At 54.6% G+C, this 16,086-nt stretch overlaps 1 protein-coding gene across 2 annotated transcripts; it reads left to right on the top strand.

Annotated features, from left to right (window-relative positions):
• The first annotated feature begins 7,157 nt into the window (after positions 1-7,157).
• Positions 7,158-16,086, top strand: TBC1D21 (TBC1 domain family member 21). 2 transcript variants are annotated; one of them, XM_040969338.1, is made up of 11 exons: positions 7,158-7,217; positions 9,859-9,966; positions 10,099-10,202; positions 10,710-10,804; positions 11,362-11,472; positions 11,733-11,833; positions 13,303-13,399; positions 13,680-13,780; positions 15,072-15,188; positions 15,415-15,498; positions 15,930-16,086. In XM_040969338.1, exons 1-11 carry the CDS (start codon positions 7,158-7,160, stop codon positions 15,960-15,962), a joined length of 1,011 nt encoding a protein of 336 aa, XP_040825272.1. In that variant the 3' UTR covers positions 15,963-16,086. The 2 variants fall into 2 exon arrangements, with proteins under 2 accessions (XP_040825272.1, XP_040825273.1); XM_040969339.1 differs by lacking the exon at positions 9,859-9,966.

Genomic DNA, 16,086 nt, shown 5'->3' with positions numbered 1-16,086 from the left:
GTGTGTTGCTTTCAAATAAACAAACACACAAAGATTGTCCACTCCTTGCACCACCTCCCTGAGCCCATTCTCCCTGACATGACTCATCCTCTGAGCACACACCCCAGGACTGGGCGTGCAGGGCTGCAGGTTGCCTCCAACTCCTAGCTGGGTCTCCTCTGTCTGCCTTACCCCAGCACACCCCATCCGCTGCTCCAACAGTCCCAGGGCCTGGGCTCAGATGGTGTTGAATTCAGCCCCTGTGAGAGGCCAGCTTGGGGCAGGCAGCTGCTTTTCTGGGGCCTGGTGAGGGCACCGTCCTCTCTTTCTCTCTTTCTCTCTCTCTCCTCCCTTCACCTCCTCTGCTGCGTGGTCTCTTTAGGTTTTTCTGCCTGCGTGTGCATTTCTTTTCATCTCCCAGTTTCTCCGTCTGCCCCCCTCTCTGCCGCAGAATCTCATGTCGGAGCTCTCCCCTTAAAGCGATGTCACAGACGTGTCGCAGCCTGGCCCTTCCTGCACCTTGCCTGGGCTCTGAGCGAGCAGCTGAGTGCTGGCTCCCAGGCAGGGGGAGGGCCTGGGCGTCAGATAGGGCTCCTTTCACCTCCAACCCCTGCATCCCTAGGGGAGGGGCCACATTCCACACCCCCCACCCCCTTGAGTGTCAAGGCTTCTCTTCTCCGGGATCCTGGTTCCCAAGGCAAAGCAGGGGCTGGGGTTTCCCAGGTGACGGAGGCAGCAGCAGCCCAGGACCGGGTCTTTCCCTCCATCCCAGCCTAGAGCCTGCAGCCCACAACTGTTTTCAGTTAAAAAGCAGAGACTTGTGGGCCCGGCGCGGTGGCGCAAGTGGTTAAAGGTCCTCGCCTTGCACGCCCAGGATCCCATATGGGCGCCAGTTCTAATCCCGGCAGCCCCGCTTCCCTTCCAGCTCCCTGCCTGTGGCCTGGGAAAGCAGTTGAGGATGGCCCAAAGCTTTGGGACCCTGCACCCGCGTGGGAGACCCGGAAGAGGCTCCTGGCTTCGGATCGGCATAGTATCGGCCCGTTGCGCTCACTTGGGGAGTGAATCATCGGATGGAAGATCTTCCTCTCTGTCTCTCCTCTCTGTATATCCGCCTTTCCAATGAAAAAATAATAAAAATAAATCTTTAAAAAGCAGAGACTTGTAAAACACATTATAATTCTAAGACCCTGTGCTACTCGGAAAGGGGGCGGCAGGGCAGAGAAGTCTTCCATCTCCTTAGAATATGTGAGGATGACGTGAAGTATAACCTATCGGGAACGTAACAGGTAACTCATAGACAACAGACTCGAACTAGGTGGGATACAGAGATTGGCTACTCCTCACTGGGGAATGGAAGATTTCTCTGCACACCCCTGCTAAACAGTTCTACACCTCAACTGTTGACATATGCCTTGCTAGAGTTGTAAGCCAATTTAGACTATCCTAAAATCTGCCAAGTTCAGTAGAATTAGGCTTCAACGCTATGGAACTTGCATCTCATAACATGTTGGTTACTCAGTGCCATGACAATTAATTCCATAATGTTGTAAATTGTTGATGTTGTGTTGTGCCTTTTAATTGACCAGGATGATATTCTGCCAGCTCTACCTTCAGACCAGAGATGATCTCCCCAAGAAACCGATGGATTTATCTGGACAATAAGATGCTGGACTCTATGCTTGGTATATGTTTGCAATGAAAGAATTTCAACTGAATTTGATCTGTAATACTGCACCAAGGTGGAGGAATCCACCATGGGGGGAGGAGAGGGGGAGGGGTTGGGAGAATCCCAGAGCCTATAAAACTGTGTCACATAATGCAATGTAATTAATAATAATTAAAAAAAAAAAGCAGAAAGAGAGAGTCTGCCATCTGCAGTTTCACTCCCTAAAAGCCTGCATCCACCAGGGCTGGACCAGGCCAAAGCCAGGAGTTTCTTCCAGGTCTCCCACATGGCTGCAGGAGCCCAAGGGTTGGAGTCATCCTCTGCTGCTTTCCTAGGTGAATTAGAACGGAGCTGGCTGGGAAGTGGAACAACCAGGACTTGAAGTGGCACCCAAATGGAACACTGGCATTGCAGGTTTTGGCTTTACCTGCTATGCCACAGTACTGGCCCCCAAAAGAACGACTTACAGTTACCTTTGAAAAGTCATATCCGCTTGCTGAAGGACATGTTCTTGAAGACAGAGCTTGTCCTGTTGATGTTGAGTTCCAATCCCTAGGCCTAGACATGGCCTAAAGCACGGCCATGGCCATCAAACTTTGATTAACTCAAGTTAGGAAAACTAAACTCGAAATCATCAGTACCGCTTAGAAGCTTGATTAGTTTTGCCTCTTTAAACATCTGAGATGTCTGATTTTCCTGTGTAGCTGAAATAAATGTGTCATTGAGACAAGCAACGCCTCCTCATAAGGCATCGGAACACTGCCGTAAACCCAATACAGTAACATTATAAATGAGGATTTTTCACAATCCCTTAAACATTGCACTTTGGGGCAGTGCCACAGCTCGGTGGGTTAAGCTGCTGTCAGGGACACAGCATCCCATCTGGACACTGGTTCCAGCCCCAGCAGCTTCCCCTTCGGATGCAGCTCCTTGCTACATGCTGATCCCCAAAGCAATTCATCTAGAAGGGTGATGATTTTGCATCAGCATGCCCCCAACACCAGAACATCCAAAGGAAATGGAGAAATCCAATGGTCAGCACAGACCAACATTCACCCCTTCCTGACCGGTGGCAGAGGAGAGACGAGACCAGCATGCCAAACCCTCACAGCGTCAGCAGAAGGTGCCTTCATTACTGCCAGGTGGCTGCAGCTTAGGCTGTGCTCTGGGACATTGAAAACTGGAAGAATGACAAAGTGTGTTCTCTGATCACAATAGGATTAACTTAGAATAACAGAGAGATCTGGAAGTGACCCTTTCCTCCCACCAACACACACACCAGTACTGGAATTTAGCAGCATATGGTTAATTAACCCGTGGGCCAAAGCTTTGGTTGTGAGAGCGTGGAGCTGCTGACTCCAGACACTTGGCTGGGAGCCTCTTCCTCCCTGAACTCCCAGACCATGAAGGAGATTACTGGAGTCTTGGGTGAGGAGGCCGAGAGCTTTGAAATTTGCAGTGCACTGAAGGGCTTCCCCACAGAGGGCAGGACACTGCTTGTGAACAGGTGGAGCTGGAGTTGTGTGTGTGTGTGCGTGGGGGGTGTGGCAATGGGAATGGGCAAGATACATGTGCACTGATTTTGCACCGGAATTTTGCAAGATCTGTGCAAGGGGCTCACCCTACTCTTCCTTTCCTACGGTGGTTGTTGCCAATCTTCCAGGGTAGAATCCGCAGGTGCCAGGTGAGTTGGCGGGAGGAGCTTGTCTCCATCATCAGACAGGGGCCTGTCATCTCATAGAGTGGGTGTGAAGGAGAGGCTGTCATTCCCCTGGGCTTGTGAGGACAGCACCTGGGACCCACTGTCTGGTTGTCCCTGCTGCCTTCGACTCCTGACTGGAAACCTCTGCATGGTACATGCATCTGCCCCCACCTGGGTCAGTCCTGCAGTGCCTGCTGGGAGCTCCGCTGCCTGGAACACAGCATCCAGTATGATGGCCAGATGCCAATGGCCAGACTGCGGTGGGAGGAGACAACTCCTTTGACACCTTGGGATGGCAAGCACGGCACCCATGGTCAGTGACAACGATGAGGTTTGTGCTGATGGCTGCACCTTGTCTCAGGCTGAATTCACAAGCTGCTGACCAGGGCATGGGCGTTTGGGGCTCCTTAGTTTTCCAAAGCTCTGGGCTCCTGTCCCTGGGTCTCTCGTGATTCTGGCGAGAAACACAGGCCAGAGGTCTGAAGCATCCAGCTTGCCAACTGGTCCCCCAGCAGCTTCTGGGATGGCATTAATCACCCCCTATGGTACCCAGTGTGCAGCAAGCCATGTGTGTGTGCTGAGCACCAACAAGGCCAGTGCCAAGGCCTGGGCTCACCTGGCCACAGGTTTGACCCAATGCATACCATCTGTGCTTTTGTTCACGGTCTGTGGCTGAGGGGAGGGCCTGGGCTGCCCCCCAGAGAAGACTGGAAAAGAGAGAAATGCTGGCCATCCGACCTTGAGCTTAAACATGAGCCCAGAGTGCTTAGGGCTCTTTGTGGTCAGGTTGCCTTTGCTCCACTGTGGCCAAGACCCTGTTTGATTTCTTCAGAGGTATCTGTAGGATTCTTTCATCTTTTCTGAAAGTAAAAGCTTCCAGACAAAACAAAACAAAACAAAAAGAGGGCCCGGAATGATAGCATAATGGTTAAGGTCCTCACCTTGAACATGCCGGGATCCCATACGGGCGCCGGATCTAATCTCGGCAGCTCTACTTCCCATCCAGCTCCCTGCTTGTGGCCTGGGAAAGTAGTCGAGGACGGCCCAAAGCCTTGGGACCCTGCACCCACGTGGGAGACCCTGAAAGAAATTCCTGGCTCCCGGCTTCGGATCACTGCAGTACTGGCCATTGTGGCCACTTGGGGAGTGAATCATCAGACGGAAGATCTTCTCTCTGTCTCTCCTTCTCTCCGTACATCTGCCATTCCAATAAAATAAATAAATCTTAAAAACAAACAAACGAACAAATAGAAAAATCAAAAAGAGGGGCTGACCTGGTGTGTGGCCCTGGATAGGCCTCCGTGCCTCTGTGCTCACCCATGTCAGGCCCCAGTCTTGTCTGAACCTTCTGAGAAAATGAATGTCGGGCAGTAGGAGTGCCTGGCTCCTAGAAGCTGCCTTGGTTGAAAACCTTGGTTGAAAGGTGGGGTCGGGGAGCCCCTTCACTTTATGGGAAGAGACATGGACGAAGGCCCCAGTGGCATGGCACGGCGAGACCAGGGCTGACTCCTGCCTCCTGCCCGCCCGCCCGCCCAACTGCCCGCCCGCCACCCCGCCATAGGGGGCAGGCCAGACACATCAAACCTCTCCTGCAGACTTTGATGAGCCCAGATGACACCGGCAGTGTCTGTTCTCTTTGAAGCTGCAGAGACATCAAGCCAGCTTCTTATCTTAGTATCCCCTTACATCTTGTGCTGCAGGGAGTGGGTACGGGGCCAGAGCTAAGTGGGGGAGATACCCACCTTTTCTCTCCCCACCCTCCATCCTGCACCCCCGCCCCAGTGCCCACTGCACCACTCCCCCCCTCAGGGCAGGGGGAGGGAGCCCAGTTGAAGAACAGAACCAGCTGATCTTCATCTCAACGGGACTGGGGAGCCCCCTCACCTGGGTGACCCACCCCCTCTCCTTCCTGCCAAGTCTGGCTTGTTCAGAGATCTGAAGACACTGGGCTGGGCGGGGGAGGCAAGCTGCAGGCTGCCAGCACCAGGTCTGCCTTTGATTTGCTGTGTGACCTTGAGCAGGCTCCCACCCCTCACCCTGTGATGTACAGTTGCTACAAGTGGTCCCCGGGGCTCGGTGATCTCAACTCTGAATGTAGGAGCAGCCTGCGGGAGAAGAATAACCCTCTCGCTTGAGAAAACCCCCAGCGCTGGTGCAGAAATGTGCTCCAACTGGGCTTGGCGTTCCAGCTCGGGGTATGAGCGGAGCACCTACAGACCTCCTTCTGTCCCTGCTGGAGCCCAGCTGCTGGTCACCCGAGGCTCTATTTCACTTCCTTGGTGGGCATCCCCAGGGGAGGTGCAGGGGCAAGTAAGTCCTGGGTACTTGAATCTCCTGGAGGCGCTGCCCGTTCCTTCCCCCGGGACCCAGGTTGTACAAGTAAAATGTTTTCTCGTCTCATGAAAAATTCATTTTGGAGCGTTTGGCCTTCCGAGAGGCAATTAGCCATGACGTCACTTCTCTCCATTAGCGTCCCCGCTGTCTATATTCCAGCTCACTCTCCCACCTGCTTGGCGAGCTGTCCCTTCCCACATGCTCCAGGCTGAGACTGAGGAATAACCTTTGGGGACAGAGCTAAGACAGACTCCCTCACCCCCTCCCGCTGTGAGAGCATAGCTCCCACAGCCAGCAGGAGGCGAAGGGGTGAGCCTGGTGGGCTAATGAGCTTGGGGAGGGTGGTGGCGGGGAAAGCAGGTGCCTGTGGGACGGCTTCCTGTTCCCTATGTCCTGGTGGGGTGGTCCCAGGAAAGGAATTTGGCATCTCTGAGCTACTGCTGTCCAGTGTGTTCACAGCTGACATGCCCACAGGAGGGCACCTCACAGAGCTCAGGATAAACAGAACTCAAAGGTAAGTTTATTTTGATGCAAAAAGAAAACTGGGAGACTCTTACTGCAGTGTAGTACCTTAAGACGCTGTCTGCAATGCCAGTGCTGGTTTGAGTCCTGGTTATTTCATTTCTCATTGACCTTCCTGCTCTTGCATTTGGGATGCAATAGAAAGGGCCCCCAATAGGAGGCCTGGATGGAGTTCCTGGCTGATACAGCCCTGGCTGCTGCAGGTATGTGGGGAGTAACCCATTGGCCGGGAGACCTCTCTCTCCTCTCTCTCTCTGTTCCTCTGCTTTTCAAACATACAAAGAAACAAATTTTATTTTTAAAAAGTCTAAATGGGCCTGGTGGGATGGCTCAATTGGCTAATCCTCGCCTTACATGCACTGGGATCCCATATGGGCTCCAGTTCATGTCCAGACTGTTCCACTTCCCATCCAGCTCCCTGCTTGTGGCCTGGGAAAGCAGTCGAGGACGGCCCAAAGCCTTGGGATCCTGCGACTGTGTGGGAGACCCGGAAGAAGCTCCTGGCTCCTGGCTTTGGATTGGCTCAGCTCCGGCTGTTGTGGCCATTTGGAGAGTGAACCGGCAGACAGACCTTTCTCTCTGTGAATCTTACTTTCCAATAAAAATAAATAAATCTTTTTTTTTTAAAAAAAAATCTAACTTCATTTCTTCTAAATTCACCCCAACCCTGTCCATCCCACCTTTAGGCGAACAAGAGGGTAGAGCCCTAAGCTGCCGGATGTGTGTGTGTGTGTGTGTGTGTGTGAGACCTTTGGGATGCTCCGAGGTTACAAGGCCATTGTGATGAGAGTTCCGGGGATCTTGTGACACACCGCTGACTGACTCGAAGCACTGTGCCAAGTTGGAGAGGCCTGCTTCCTCTTGGGAATTCAGCTCATCCCTACCAACACACACACCGAGGAGCGCCACCGATCACTGAGCCGGAAGCCACCTAGAAGAAGGCCGGCAGCAGCCATGACCACCCTCTCTCCGGAAAACAGCCTCTCTGCCCGGAGCTCAGCCTCCTTTATCCTGGTGAGGGCTCCTGTCCACTGGGAGGAACAGGGGCTGGGACAGGGCTGCTGGGCTTGTCTGCCTGACAGATGCTGCTTTGTGGTGTGGCTAATGATTTGGGTACGCCGCCACCAGGTGGCAGTAATACTTCTGTAAGCAGGTGGTTTCAAACCCAGGATGAAGCAAGGTTTTTCCCTACAGAAAAAGTAAAGTGTGCTTGCTCTTTCCTCCTGTATCAGCAGGCACCCTGGGGCGTGGCACACCTACTAACAATTTGCAAGCCCCAGCACCTTTGTTCATCCCCTTTTACTCCCTGTACAGCATATGACTTTTTTTTTTAAGATTTATTATTTTTATTATTATTATTTTTTTAATTGGAAAGGCGGATAGACAGAGAGGAGGGACAGAGAGGAAGATCTTCCGTCCGATGATTCACTCCCAAGTGAGCGCAATGGCCGATGGTATGCTGGTCCAAAGCCAGGAGCCTCTTCTGGGTCTCCCACGCGGGTGCAGGGTCCCAAAGCTTTGGGCCGTCCTCTACTGCTTTCCCAGGCCACAGGCAGGGAGCTGGAAGGGAAGCGGGGCTGCCGGGATAGAACCGGCACCCATATGGGATCCCGGGCGTGCAAGGCGAGGACCTTAACCACTTGCGCCACCGTGCCGGGCCCACAGCATATGACTTTAAGCAGTGCTTTTCATCTTCAGTGAGGAGGGAGTTATATCTCTCTTCTGCTCATTGGCCATCTCTAGGCCCGCTTATCAGCCCCCCCCACCACCACCTCACCGCCGGAGCCCTCTGACCCCAGCACCCACGAGCACTGGGCCCACAGCTCAGCACTGACATTGGCTGTGTGACCGCCTGGCCTCCATTTATGGATCTGCACAAGGGGTTAGCAGCCATGCCCACCCCACAAATGCCTGTGAAGATCAAAGTGAGATGCACACAGGGACACAAGGTGCTTCAAACAGCACTGCACAGTCATCTGTGCTGTTGACGCTCACTACAAGAAAATACAACACATTGACTTTCAGAACTGAATATCTCTCTCTCTCTCTCCCTTTCTTTCAGATTTATTTGTTTAACTTGAAAACCACAGTTACTGCGCCCAGCGTGGTAACCTAGCAGCTGAAGTCCTCACTTTGCACATACCGAGATCCCATATGGGCGCAGGTTCTAATCCCAGCAGCCCCGCTTCCCATCCAGCTCTCTGTTTGTGGTCTGGGAAAGCAGTCGAGGACGGCCCAAAGCCTTGGGACCCTGCACCTATATGGGAGACCTGGAGGAGGCTCCTGGCTCCTGGCTTTGGATTGGCTCAGCTCCGGTGGTTGTGGCTGCTTGGGGAGTGAACCGACAGATGGAGGATCTTCCTCTCTGTTCCTCCTCCTCTCTGTATATCTGCCTTTCCAATAAAAATAAGTGACAGCAATAATAAAAGAAGAGCAGAGGTGCTGAGAGAGAGAGAGTGACAGAGATCTGTCATCTGTTGGCTCACTCCTCAAATGGCCACAATGGCCAGAGTAGAGCTGATCCAAAGGTGCGAGCTTCGTCTAGGTCACCCGTGTGCGTGTAGAGGCCAAAAACCTGAGCTGTTTCTTCCACTGCTTTTTCTTTCTTTTTTTTTTATTTTTTAAGATTTATTTATTTTTTTATTGGAAAGGAACATTTTATAGAAAGAAGGAGATACAAAGATCTTCCATCCGCTAGTTCACTCCCCAAGTGGCCACGATGGCCAGAGCTGAGCCAATCTGAAGCCAGGAGCCAGGAGCCAGGAGCTTCGTCTGGGTCTCCCGCACAGGTGCAGGGTCCCAAAGGCTTTGGGCCGTCCTCTGTTACTTTCCCAGGCTACATAGCAGGGAGCTGGATGGACATGAATTGGTGCCTTTTTGGGATCCTGGCACATGCAAGGTGTGGCTTTAGCCATTGAGCCGTTTCTCTGGGCTCCCCCCGCTGCTTTCTGAAGCTATAAGCAAGGAGCTAGTCGGCAAGTGGAGCAGTTGGGACTTGAACCAGAGCCCATATGCTGGCAATGCAGGAGGAAGACTAGACTGATACACCACCAAGCTGACCCCTCGGAACTGAAATTCTCCCAATGTCTACCACGTATCATGCTTTAGACTTTTACCAAGGCCTTGTTTTCTATAGCATTTGTTTTTACATGCATTAGATGGGAAAGGTCCTGTTCCTATACATCCCTAATTTTTAGTGCAAAAATAAAATGTTTCCTTTACTGTGTCTTTACATCTAGCAAGTCAAATTGAAGATGAAAAGCAGTGACTAAGCCACTGCCTGCAATGTTGGCACCCAGCAACCCTCTGCTGGTTCAAATCCCGACCACTCTGCTTCTGATTTGGGTTCCTGCTAAGGCACCTTCGGGTCCTGCTACCCACTGGGAGACCCGGATGGAGCTCTGGGCTTCCGGCTGCTGCCTGCTCCACTCCTGATAACACATCTGTTGATGTGGCTTCTTGGGATTCCACTGCAACTCAGCTACACCTGCTCACTAGCTGCTCTGCCCATTAAGTCACCTGTAATTGACCCCACCTGCACAGGCGCACAGGCCTCTTTCTAGCCCTGTTTTTTTTTCTTTCTTTTTTTTTACGGGGTGAGTTGGGTGGGGGAGGCAGTTCTGCTTTGCAGGTCAGCCTGACCCTGTCCTTGCAGGTAAAGAGAAAACCACCCATTGACAAGACTGAATGGAATAGCTTTTTCGACGAGAACGGCCAACTGGCCAAGTCCCGAGACTTCATCTGCATTAACATCCTGGAGCGGGTGTGGTCCCTGCGTGCCTCCCTGCTCCCCATGTGGATTGCCCTGGAGCTGGGGGTGCGGAAGGTAGGGGACAGGGCATGCCTGGACGACCTCGCACCTCCTGACCTGTCCCCTCTCCCCCCACTGTGCCAGGGTCTGCATCCCTTCGTGAGAACAGAAGCCTGGAAGTTTCTCACAGGCTACTACTCGTGGCAGAGCTCCCAGGACGAGCGGCTCACCGTGGACAGCACCAGGAGGTAGGGTGCTGCCACCTGCCCCATATTCCATCTCCTTCTGAGAACACCCCTCACTCACCTATCCCCGGGGGCAGGGAGTGGATGTTGAGCTGGCCCTGCATACAGCAGGTGCAGCCAGCCCCCACCCATGCTTTCTCCTCAGCTCCATTCAGCCCAGGAGAATAATGGAACACAAAACTCCATCTCCCCCAGGACTCTGTTCTGAGCTCTAGCTGCCAGCCTTAGAACCCACTCTCCAGATAAGGAGACAGGATGAGGGCGGGAAGCTGGCACCCCCAGGGCCTGGGCCACCAGGGGGGGCAACTGGGACCCAGTATTGAGCCGTGGGGCCAGGGTGCAGAACCCAGGAGGCTGGGCTGGGCATCTGGACCAATACAGGCAGGGGCATGGCTGGGCTAGGTGTCGCCTTCTCCACTGTGTCCCCCTGGCCCCAGGAGCTGCCCCGAGGGTTCCCCAACTTGGGCAAGGGAGCCACTCCCTTGTTAAGCCTCAGTTCTGTTCTCCCAGGAAAAACTATGAGGCCTTGTGCCAGATGTATGAGAAGCTCCAGCCGCTCCTGGAGAACCTGCACTGCAACTTCGTGGAGACTCGGAATAACATCAGTGAGCGGGCCAGCAGGGAGGGCGCAGTGGCAATGGCGGCAGGGATGGCAGGGACAGCAGGGACGGCAGGGGTGGCAGCTGGCGGCAGAGGTGGCAGCGGGTAGCAGGAGTGGCAGAGGCAGCAGCCAGCAGGAGAAGTGGTCCTATGCCCACCAGCCATGGCACATTTCCAGTGGGATTCCTGGGGTCCCAGGAACTGCCAAGGCTTGGAACCCAGTCCAACCTGAGGCAATTCCCCCACTAGGGGCCACCCCACTAGAGCCCCTAGAGCTCTATTTGGGGGCTGTCTAGACCGTCAATTGCTCTGACTCTCCATCCACCTAGCCTTGACCTTAGCTGGACAGATAGGAAAGGGGTAGTGGGTGTTTCTGGGCAAAAGAAATGTTTAGGGGTGCAGAGAAATGCTGCCAGCTGGGAGAGGGGTGGTGAGGAGCTGAGCCTCAGGGTGCTGGTGTGCCTTCGCCCACCCCTTCCCCATCCTGTGCTCCTGGGATGATGGGAGGGGATCCACTCCTCTGTGGTTCCTGCTACTGCTCGCCTGCCACCCCCTGACCCAGGTTGTGACATCAAGAAGCTCTATGACAAAGACCCCCTGGGTAACGTGCTCATCGACAAGAAGAGGCTGGAGAAGGTCCTGCTCCTGGGCTACGTTTGCAACACACAGGCAGGTGAGCTGACAGCCAGGTGACCTGGGGGTCAGGTTAGTTGGGGATCAGGTGAGCCAGCAGCCAGCTGAGCTGGCAGCCAGGTAAGCCAGTGGGCAGGTGAGCTGGGACGCAGGTGAGCCAGCAGCCAGGTGAGCCAGCAGCCAGGTGAGCCAGCAGCCAGGTGAGCCGACAGGCAGGTGAGCCGGTGGGCAGGTGAGCAGGTAGCCAGGTGAGCCCTGCACTGCCCAGCCCATCCTGAGCCCTGGTCTCCTCCTCCACAGAGTACCAGCAGGGCTTCCACGAGATGGCCATGCTCTTTCAGCTGATGGTGGAGCATGACCATGAGACCTTCTGGCTCTTTCAGTTCTTCCTGCAGAAAACGGTGAGCTCTGGAGCCCTGGTTCGGGCAAACAGGCATTAGCTCCAGCCACACCTCAGCCACACCCTCCAGCTATGCCCAGCCACACCCTCCAGCTATGCCCCAGCCACACCCTCCAGCCATGTCCCCAGCCCCTCTCCCCTTATCTGCCCCGGGAGGTGCCCGGGAGGGCCATGCCAAACCCAGCTGATGTGTTCTAGGGGGAAGCAGGTATGGAGTTGAGAAGGGGGTAAAATGCTGCTGGCCAGCCGCTCTCCCCCAAGGAAGGCACCTACTCTTGCAACTGCTCCCCAGGGCCCCCAGGATGAAATCCAGTAATGTGAGCAGGCCTAACATTACTCGGGGCCTCCTCTTGGGACTTGCCTCTCACTGCTCCTGTCATGGAGCCAGCCCTTCCAGCACACGTTGACTCAGGGATGCCCTGTGTACTCTCTACTACCCAGATTGGGGGGTTTGAAGGCACTGATGCCTGGGGCACCCTCCCTGGAAAACTGCTCCTCACAGCCTCCCTGAGGCTGCCAAGAACCCCCTCACTGCTGTGTCCACACCACAACAAGATGTTCACTGTACCTTCCCCTGTGATGACTGGCTCTGTCCCAGCAGGGTATGTGTGTGTGCGCACGCTGTGACGAGAGCCACGTTGGAGACATTCCTGTACCCCTACCACATGCACAGACACACACACACCTGCACACTCACAAGTACCTACACAGCCACCCAGAGGTGCACACATAGGTGAGCTGCATTCCCACAGTTAATGAGAATGGAATTCAAGGGTTAGGTCAGGGGTGGGTACGTAGCCTGGGACACCTGCATCCCATATCTAAATCTTGAGTTTGAGGCCCGGCTACTCTGCTCCCAATCCAACTTCCTGCTAACGGACACCCTGGGAGGCAGCAGGTGAGGGCTCAGGCGCCTGTTTGTCTGCCAGCCACGTGGGAGATTTGAATGGAGCTTTGGGCTTTGTCCTACCCCTGCCCTGATCACTGTGGCTATTTGGGTAGGAAACCAGCAGATGGAAGAGCTCTCTCTCTCTCTCTCTCTCTCAATAGACAAAAGAAATAAGTAAAAATTCTAAAAACTGTATTTTAAATCATTTAATCTGGCTGTAAAGAAATGTTTGAAATCCATGCATACCCTAGGAATCTTTCAAAAGTTCATGGCAAATGTACGCACAGGGATGCTGAAATACTTCTGCACCAAAATGAGCCGCTGCCTCAGTTCCGTGTCCCGTCTGTGACCTCATTGCCATCCTCTGAGACCACGCTTTCCTCAGCTTCTGCAAAGAACCTGTGGGTCACAGATTCATGGCTAGAGCAAGGGGCCCACACGCACACACCCAGACTGCTGCAGAGACCCTCCCACCCAACCTGGAGATAGAGTGGAAGCTGGCGGGATGCGGCAGGGCTGTTTCTTCTGGCGTCCCCAGCACAGGAAGGGACTTGGTGCCTCTTCCTCCCCCATCACTGCAGGAGCACAGCTGTGTCATCAACATCGGGGTGGGCAGGAACCTGGACATGCTGAGCACCCTCATCAGCTTCCTGGACCCTGTGTACGCCGAGCACCTGAGTCAGTGACTTGCCCCAAGTCGGCCCTCCAGGGCGGGCACTGGGAGTTGGGAGGAAGGATCCGGCTAAGGCCTAGGCTGCCTGGGCGAGGGAGGAAAGATCATGGGAGAGGAGGATGGGCCCAGAGTTGAAAGTGATTCCCAGCCATCTCCAGGGTCGAGGGAGCAGCCGGACAGTAGCACCCTGGACTTCACCCTCCCCGCTGACACCCCACTGCCAACCCGCCTCACATGTCCCTGCCTGTCCCTGACCCTGGCCTGTCTCTGCTGCTCTCCCCACAGAGGGCAAGGGCGCCGGGGCGCTGCAGTCGCTATTCCCCTGGTTCTGCCTCTGTTTCCAGCGTGCCTTCAAGTCTTTTGATGACGTCTGGAGGCTCTGGGAGGTGAGGAGCTTGGGTCCACGCCCCCAGGGGTAACCTCTGGAAGCTCCGAGTCCTTCCTTGCTTTCCAGAGGCTGCGTGTGGCACAGAAATCTGGCTTTCATTCTGTTGGCAACCCTGCCCTCCCCATCCCACACCAGACTGTCAACTTTTCAATCAGTTCATTCATGCCAGGGGGTCCTGGCCTTCTGCAAGGCAGCTGGCAGTCCAACTGCCCACTCTCTACCTCAAGGGTCATATCCCATTCTCATTCCCCTGCTGCTCCATAGAGCTGGCTGCTCTTTCCTGGAGAGGATCAGACTGCACCCCGCCCCCCTTGACACACACACACACACCACCACCACCACCACCACCAAGGACACCTGTAGCCCTTTTAGTGCAATTGCCAGGACCACCAGCAAATGGAGGGGCATAGCTTCCATCACTGCCCTGCCCAGGGCCTGTCTATCATCTGATATACCATCTGTCAGCTCTCACCTGCTGGGCCTCCTGGTCTCCATGCCCAAGTCCACTGCCACCCACAGGCCTTGGTGGCACCCTGGAATGCTGAATTCCCAGCAACCCTTGCTTTGTCTTTTCCTGTCTAGGTCCACACTAGCTAATGCCATGGCTGAGTGAGGCAATGGGTGGGTGGGTAGGTGTATATATGGATGGATGGGTGGGTGGGTGGTGTGTGGATTGATGCGTGGATAGATGGATGAAGGATGGATATATGAGTGGGTGAATGGATGAATGAATGAATAGGTATGTGGGTGGGTGGATGGGTGAATGGGTGAATGGCTGGAAGGGTAGATGTGGCTGGATGTGTGTGTGGCTGGATGTGTGGATGGTGTGTCAATGGATGAATGGGTGTGTGGATCAGTGGATGAATGGAGAGGTGGATGGGTGGATGGGTAGATGGATGGATGCATGGATGGGTGAATGATTGATGGATGGATATATGAATGGTTGGATGGGTGGGTAGATGTGTGTGTGGATAGATGGATGGATGAGTGGATGGATGGGTGGTTGGATGGATGGATGTGTGTGTGTGGATAGATGGACAGATGGATGGGTGGGTGGATGGATGAATGTGTGGATGGATGGATGGGTGGGTGGGTGGGTGGATGGATGGATGAGTGGATGGATGTGTGTGTGTGGATTGATGGGTGGTTGGATGGATGGATGGATGGATGGGTGGGTGGCTGGATGGATGAGTAAGCAGTGAAGCCCTTGCTTGGGCTAGGGGAGCTGGGCACCCCTAGGGCACCCCCAGGCTTGGGCTGCAGGGCCTATTTGAAATACCCACCTACAGGTTCTGCTGGCAGGGAAGCCATGTAGGAACTTTCAGGTGCTGGTGGCCTACAGCATGCTGCAGATGGTGCGTGAGCAGGTCTTGCTGAACAGCATGAGCGGTGACGACATCCTCCTGGTGAGTGCCCGCTGGAGCCCCAGGGAGGATCCACAGGGTCCCCACCATGGAGCTCTACACCCAGGGGCCCTGGGCAGGTGACACGGCTGCAGCGTCTCCAGGAGTCCCATGGCAAAGCACAAGGGAAGCCGAGAGGTTGCCATGCCTCAGTTAACCAGCAGGTGCCCCAGGTGACAGCCCGCGAGTGCACAGAACACCTGCCCTGATCTGCTCCTCTTCCCGCCAGGCCTGCAACAACCTCATTGACCTTGATGCTGATGAGTTGATCTCTGCCGCCTGCATGGTTTATGCTGAGCTCATCCAAAAGGAAGTGAGTTGCCCAGGGAGCTCTCCTCCTGTACCTCCTCTCCTCTTCCCTCTTCTATCTCCTCTGCTTCTTCCTCCTCCATCTCAGCGTCCCCCTGACCTTCCCAGCTAGTCCATGGCAGGTGCACCCAATTAAGGCCTGGCATTTGTGCCAGGTTCTCAGCTACCAACCTGTAGAAATCGATCTGTGTAATCTTCTCGCTGTTGGCTTGTGTGTGTCACGGGCCCGTCCTCCTTCAGCAGGCTGCACTTCCTGGTATTAAGGCCCTTACCCCCTCCCCCATCCCCTGTGCGCATCCAGTGGGGTCTGGGCACCCACGGGGTTCAAGGGGAGGCAGCCAGCTGGGTAGGTGCAGTGAGGAATGAGGACAGCAGGCCAGCATCTCCTGCCTTGCACCTGCTAGAACCCTTCTTTCCTTCCTCCCCTCTCCCTAGATTCCTCAGCCGCTGAAGGATTTCCTTCTCTGAGAAGGAACGGGTCATGGAGGATGGATGCGCTCCGTGGGGACAGAGGAAGGTGCTTCCTCAGCCGTGGGGTCAGGACAAAGTCTGCCAGAGCTCAGGGCAAGGAAATAATACAGCACAAAAGAAG

This window comes from Ochotona curzoniae, unplaced genomic scaffold (assembly GCF_017591425.1).
Source record: "Ochotona curzoniae isolate NIBS_2020 unplaced genomic scaffold, NIBS_Ocur_1.0 scaffold_4701, whole genome shotgun sequence".
Classification (NCBI taxonomy): domain Eukaryota; kingdom Metazoa; phylum Chordata; class Mammalia; order Lagomorpha; family Ochotonidae; genus Ochotona; species Ochotona curzoniae.
Note: the sequence above shows the minus strand (reverse complement) of the source record. Positions and strands in the feature narration are given on the sequence as shown.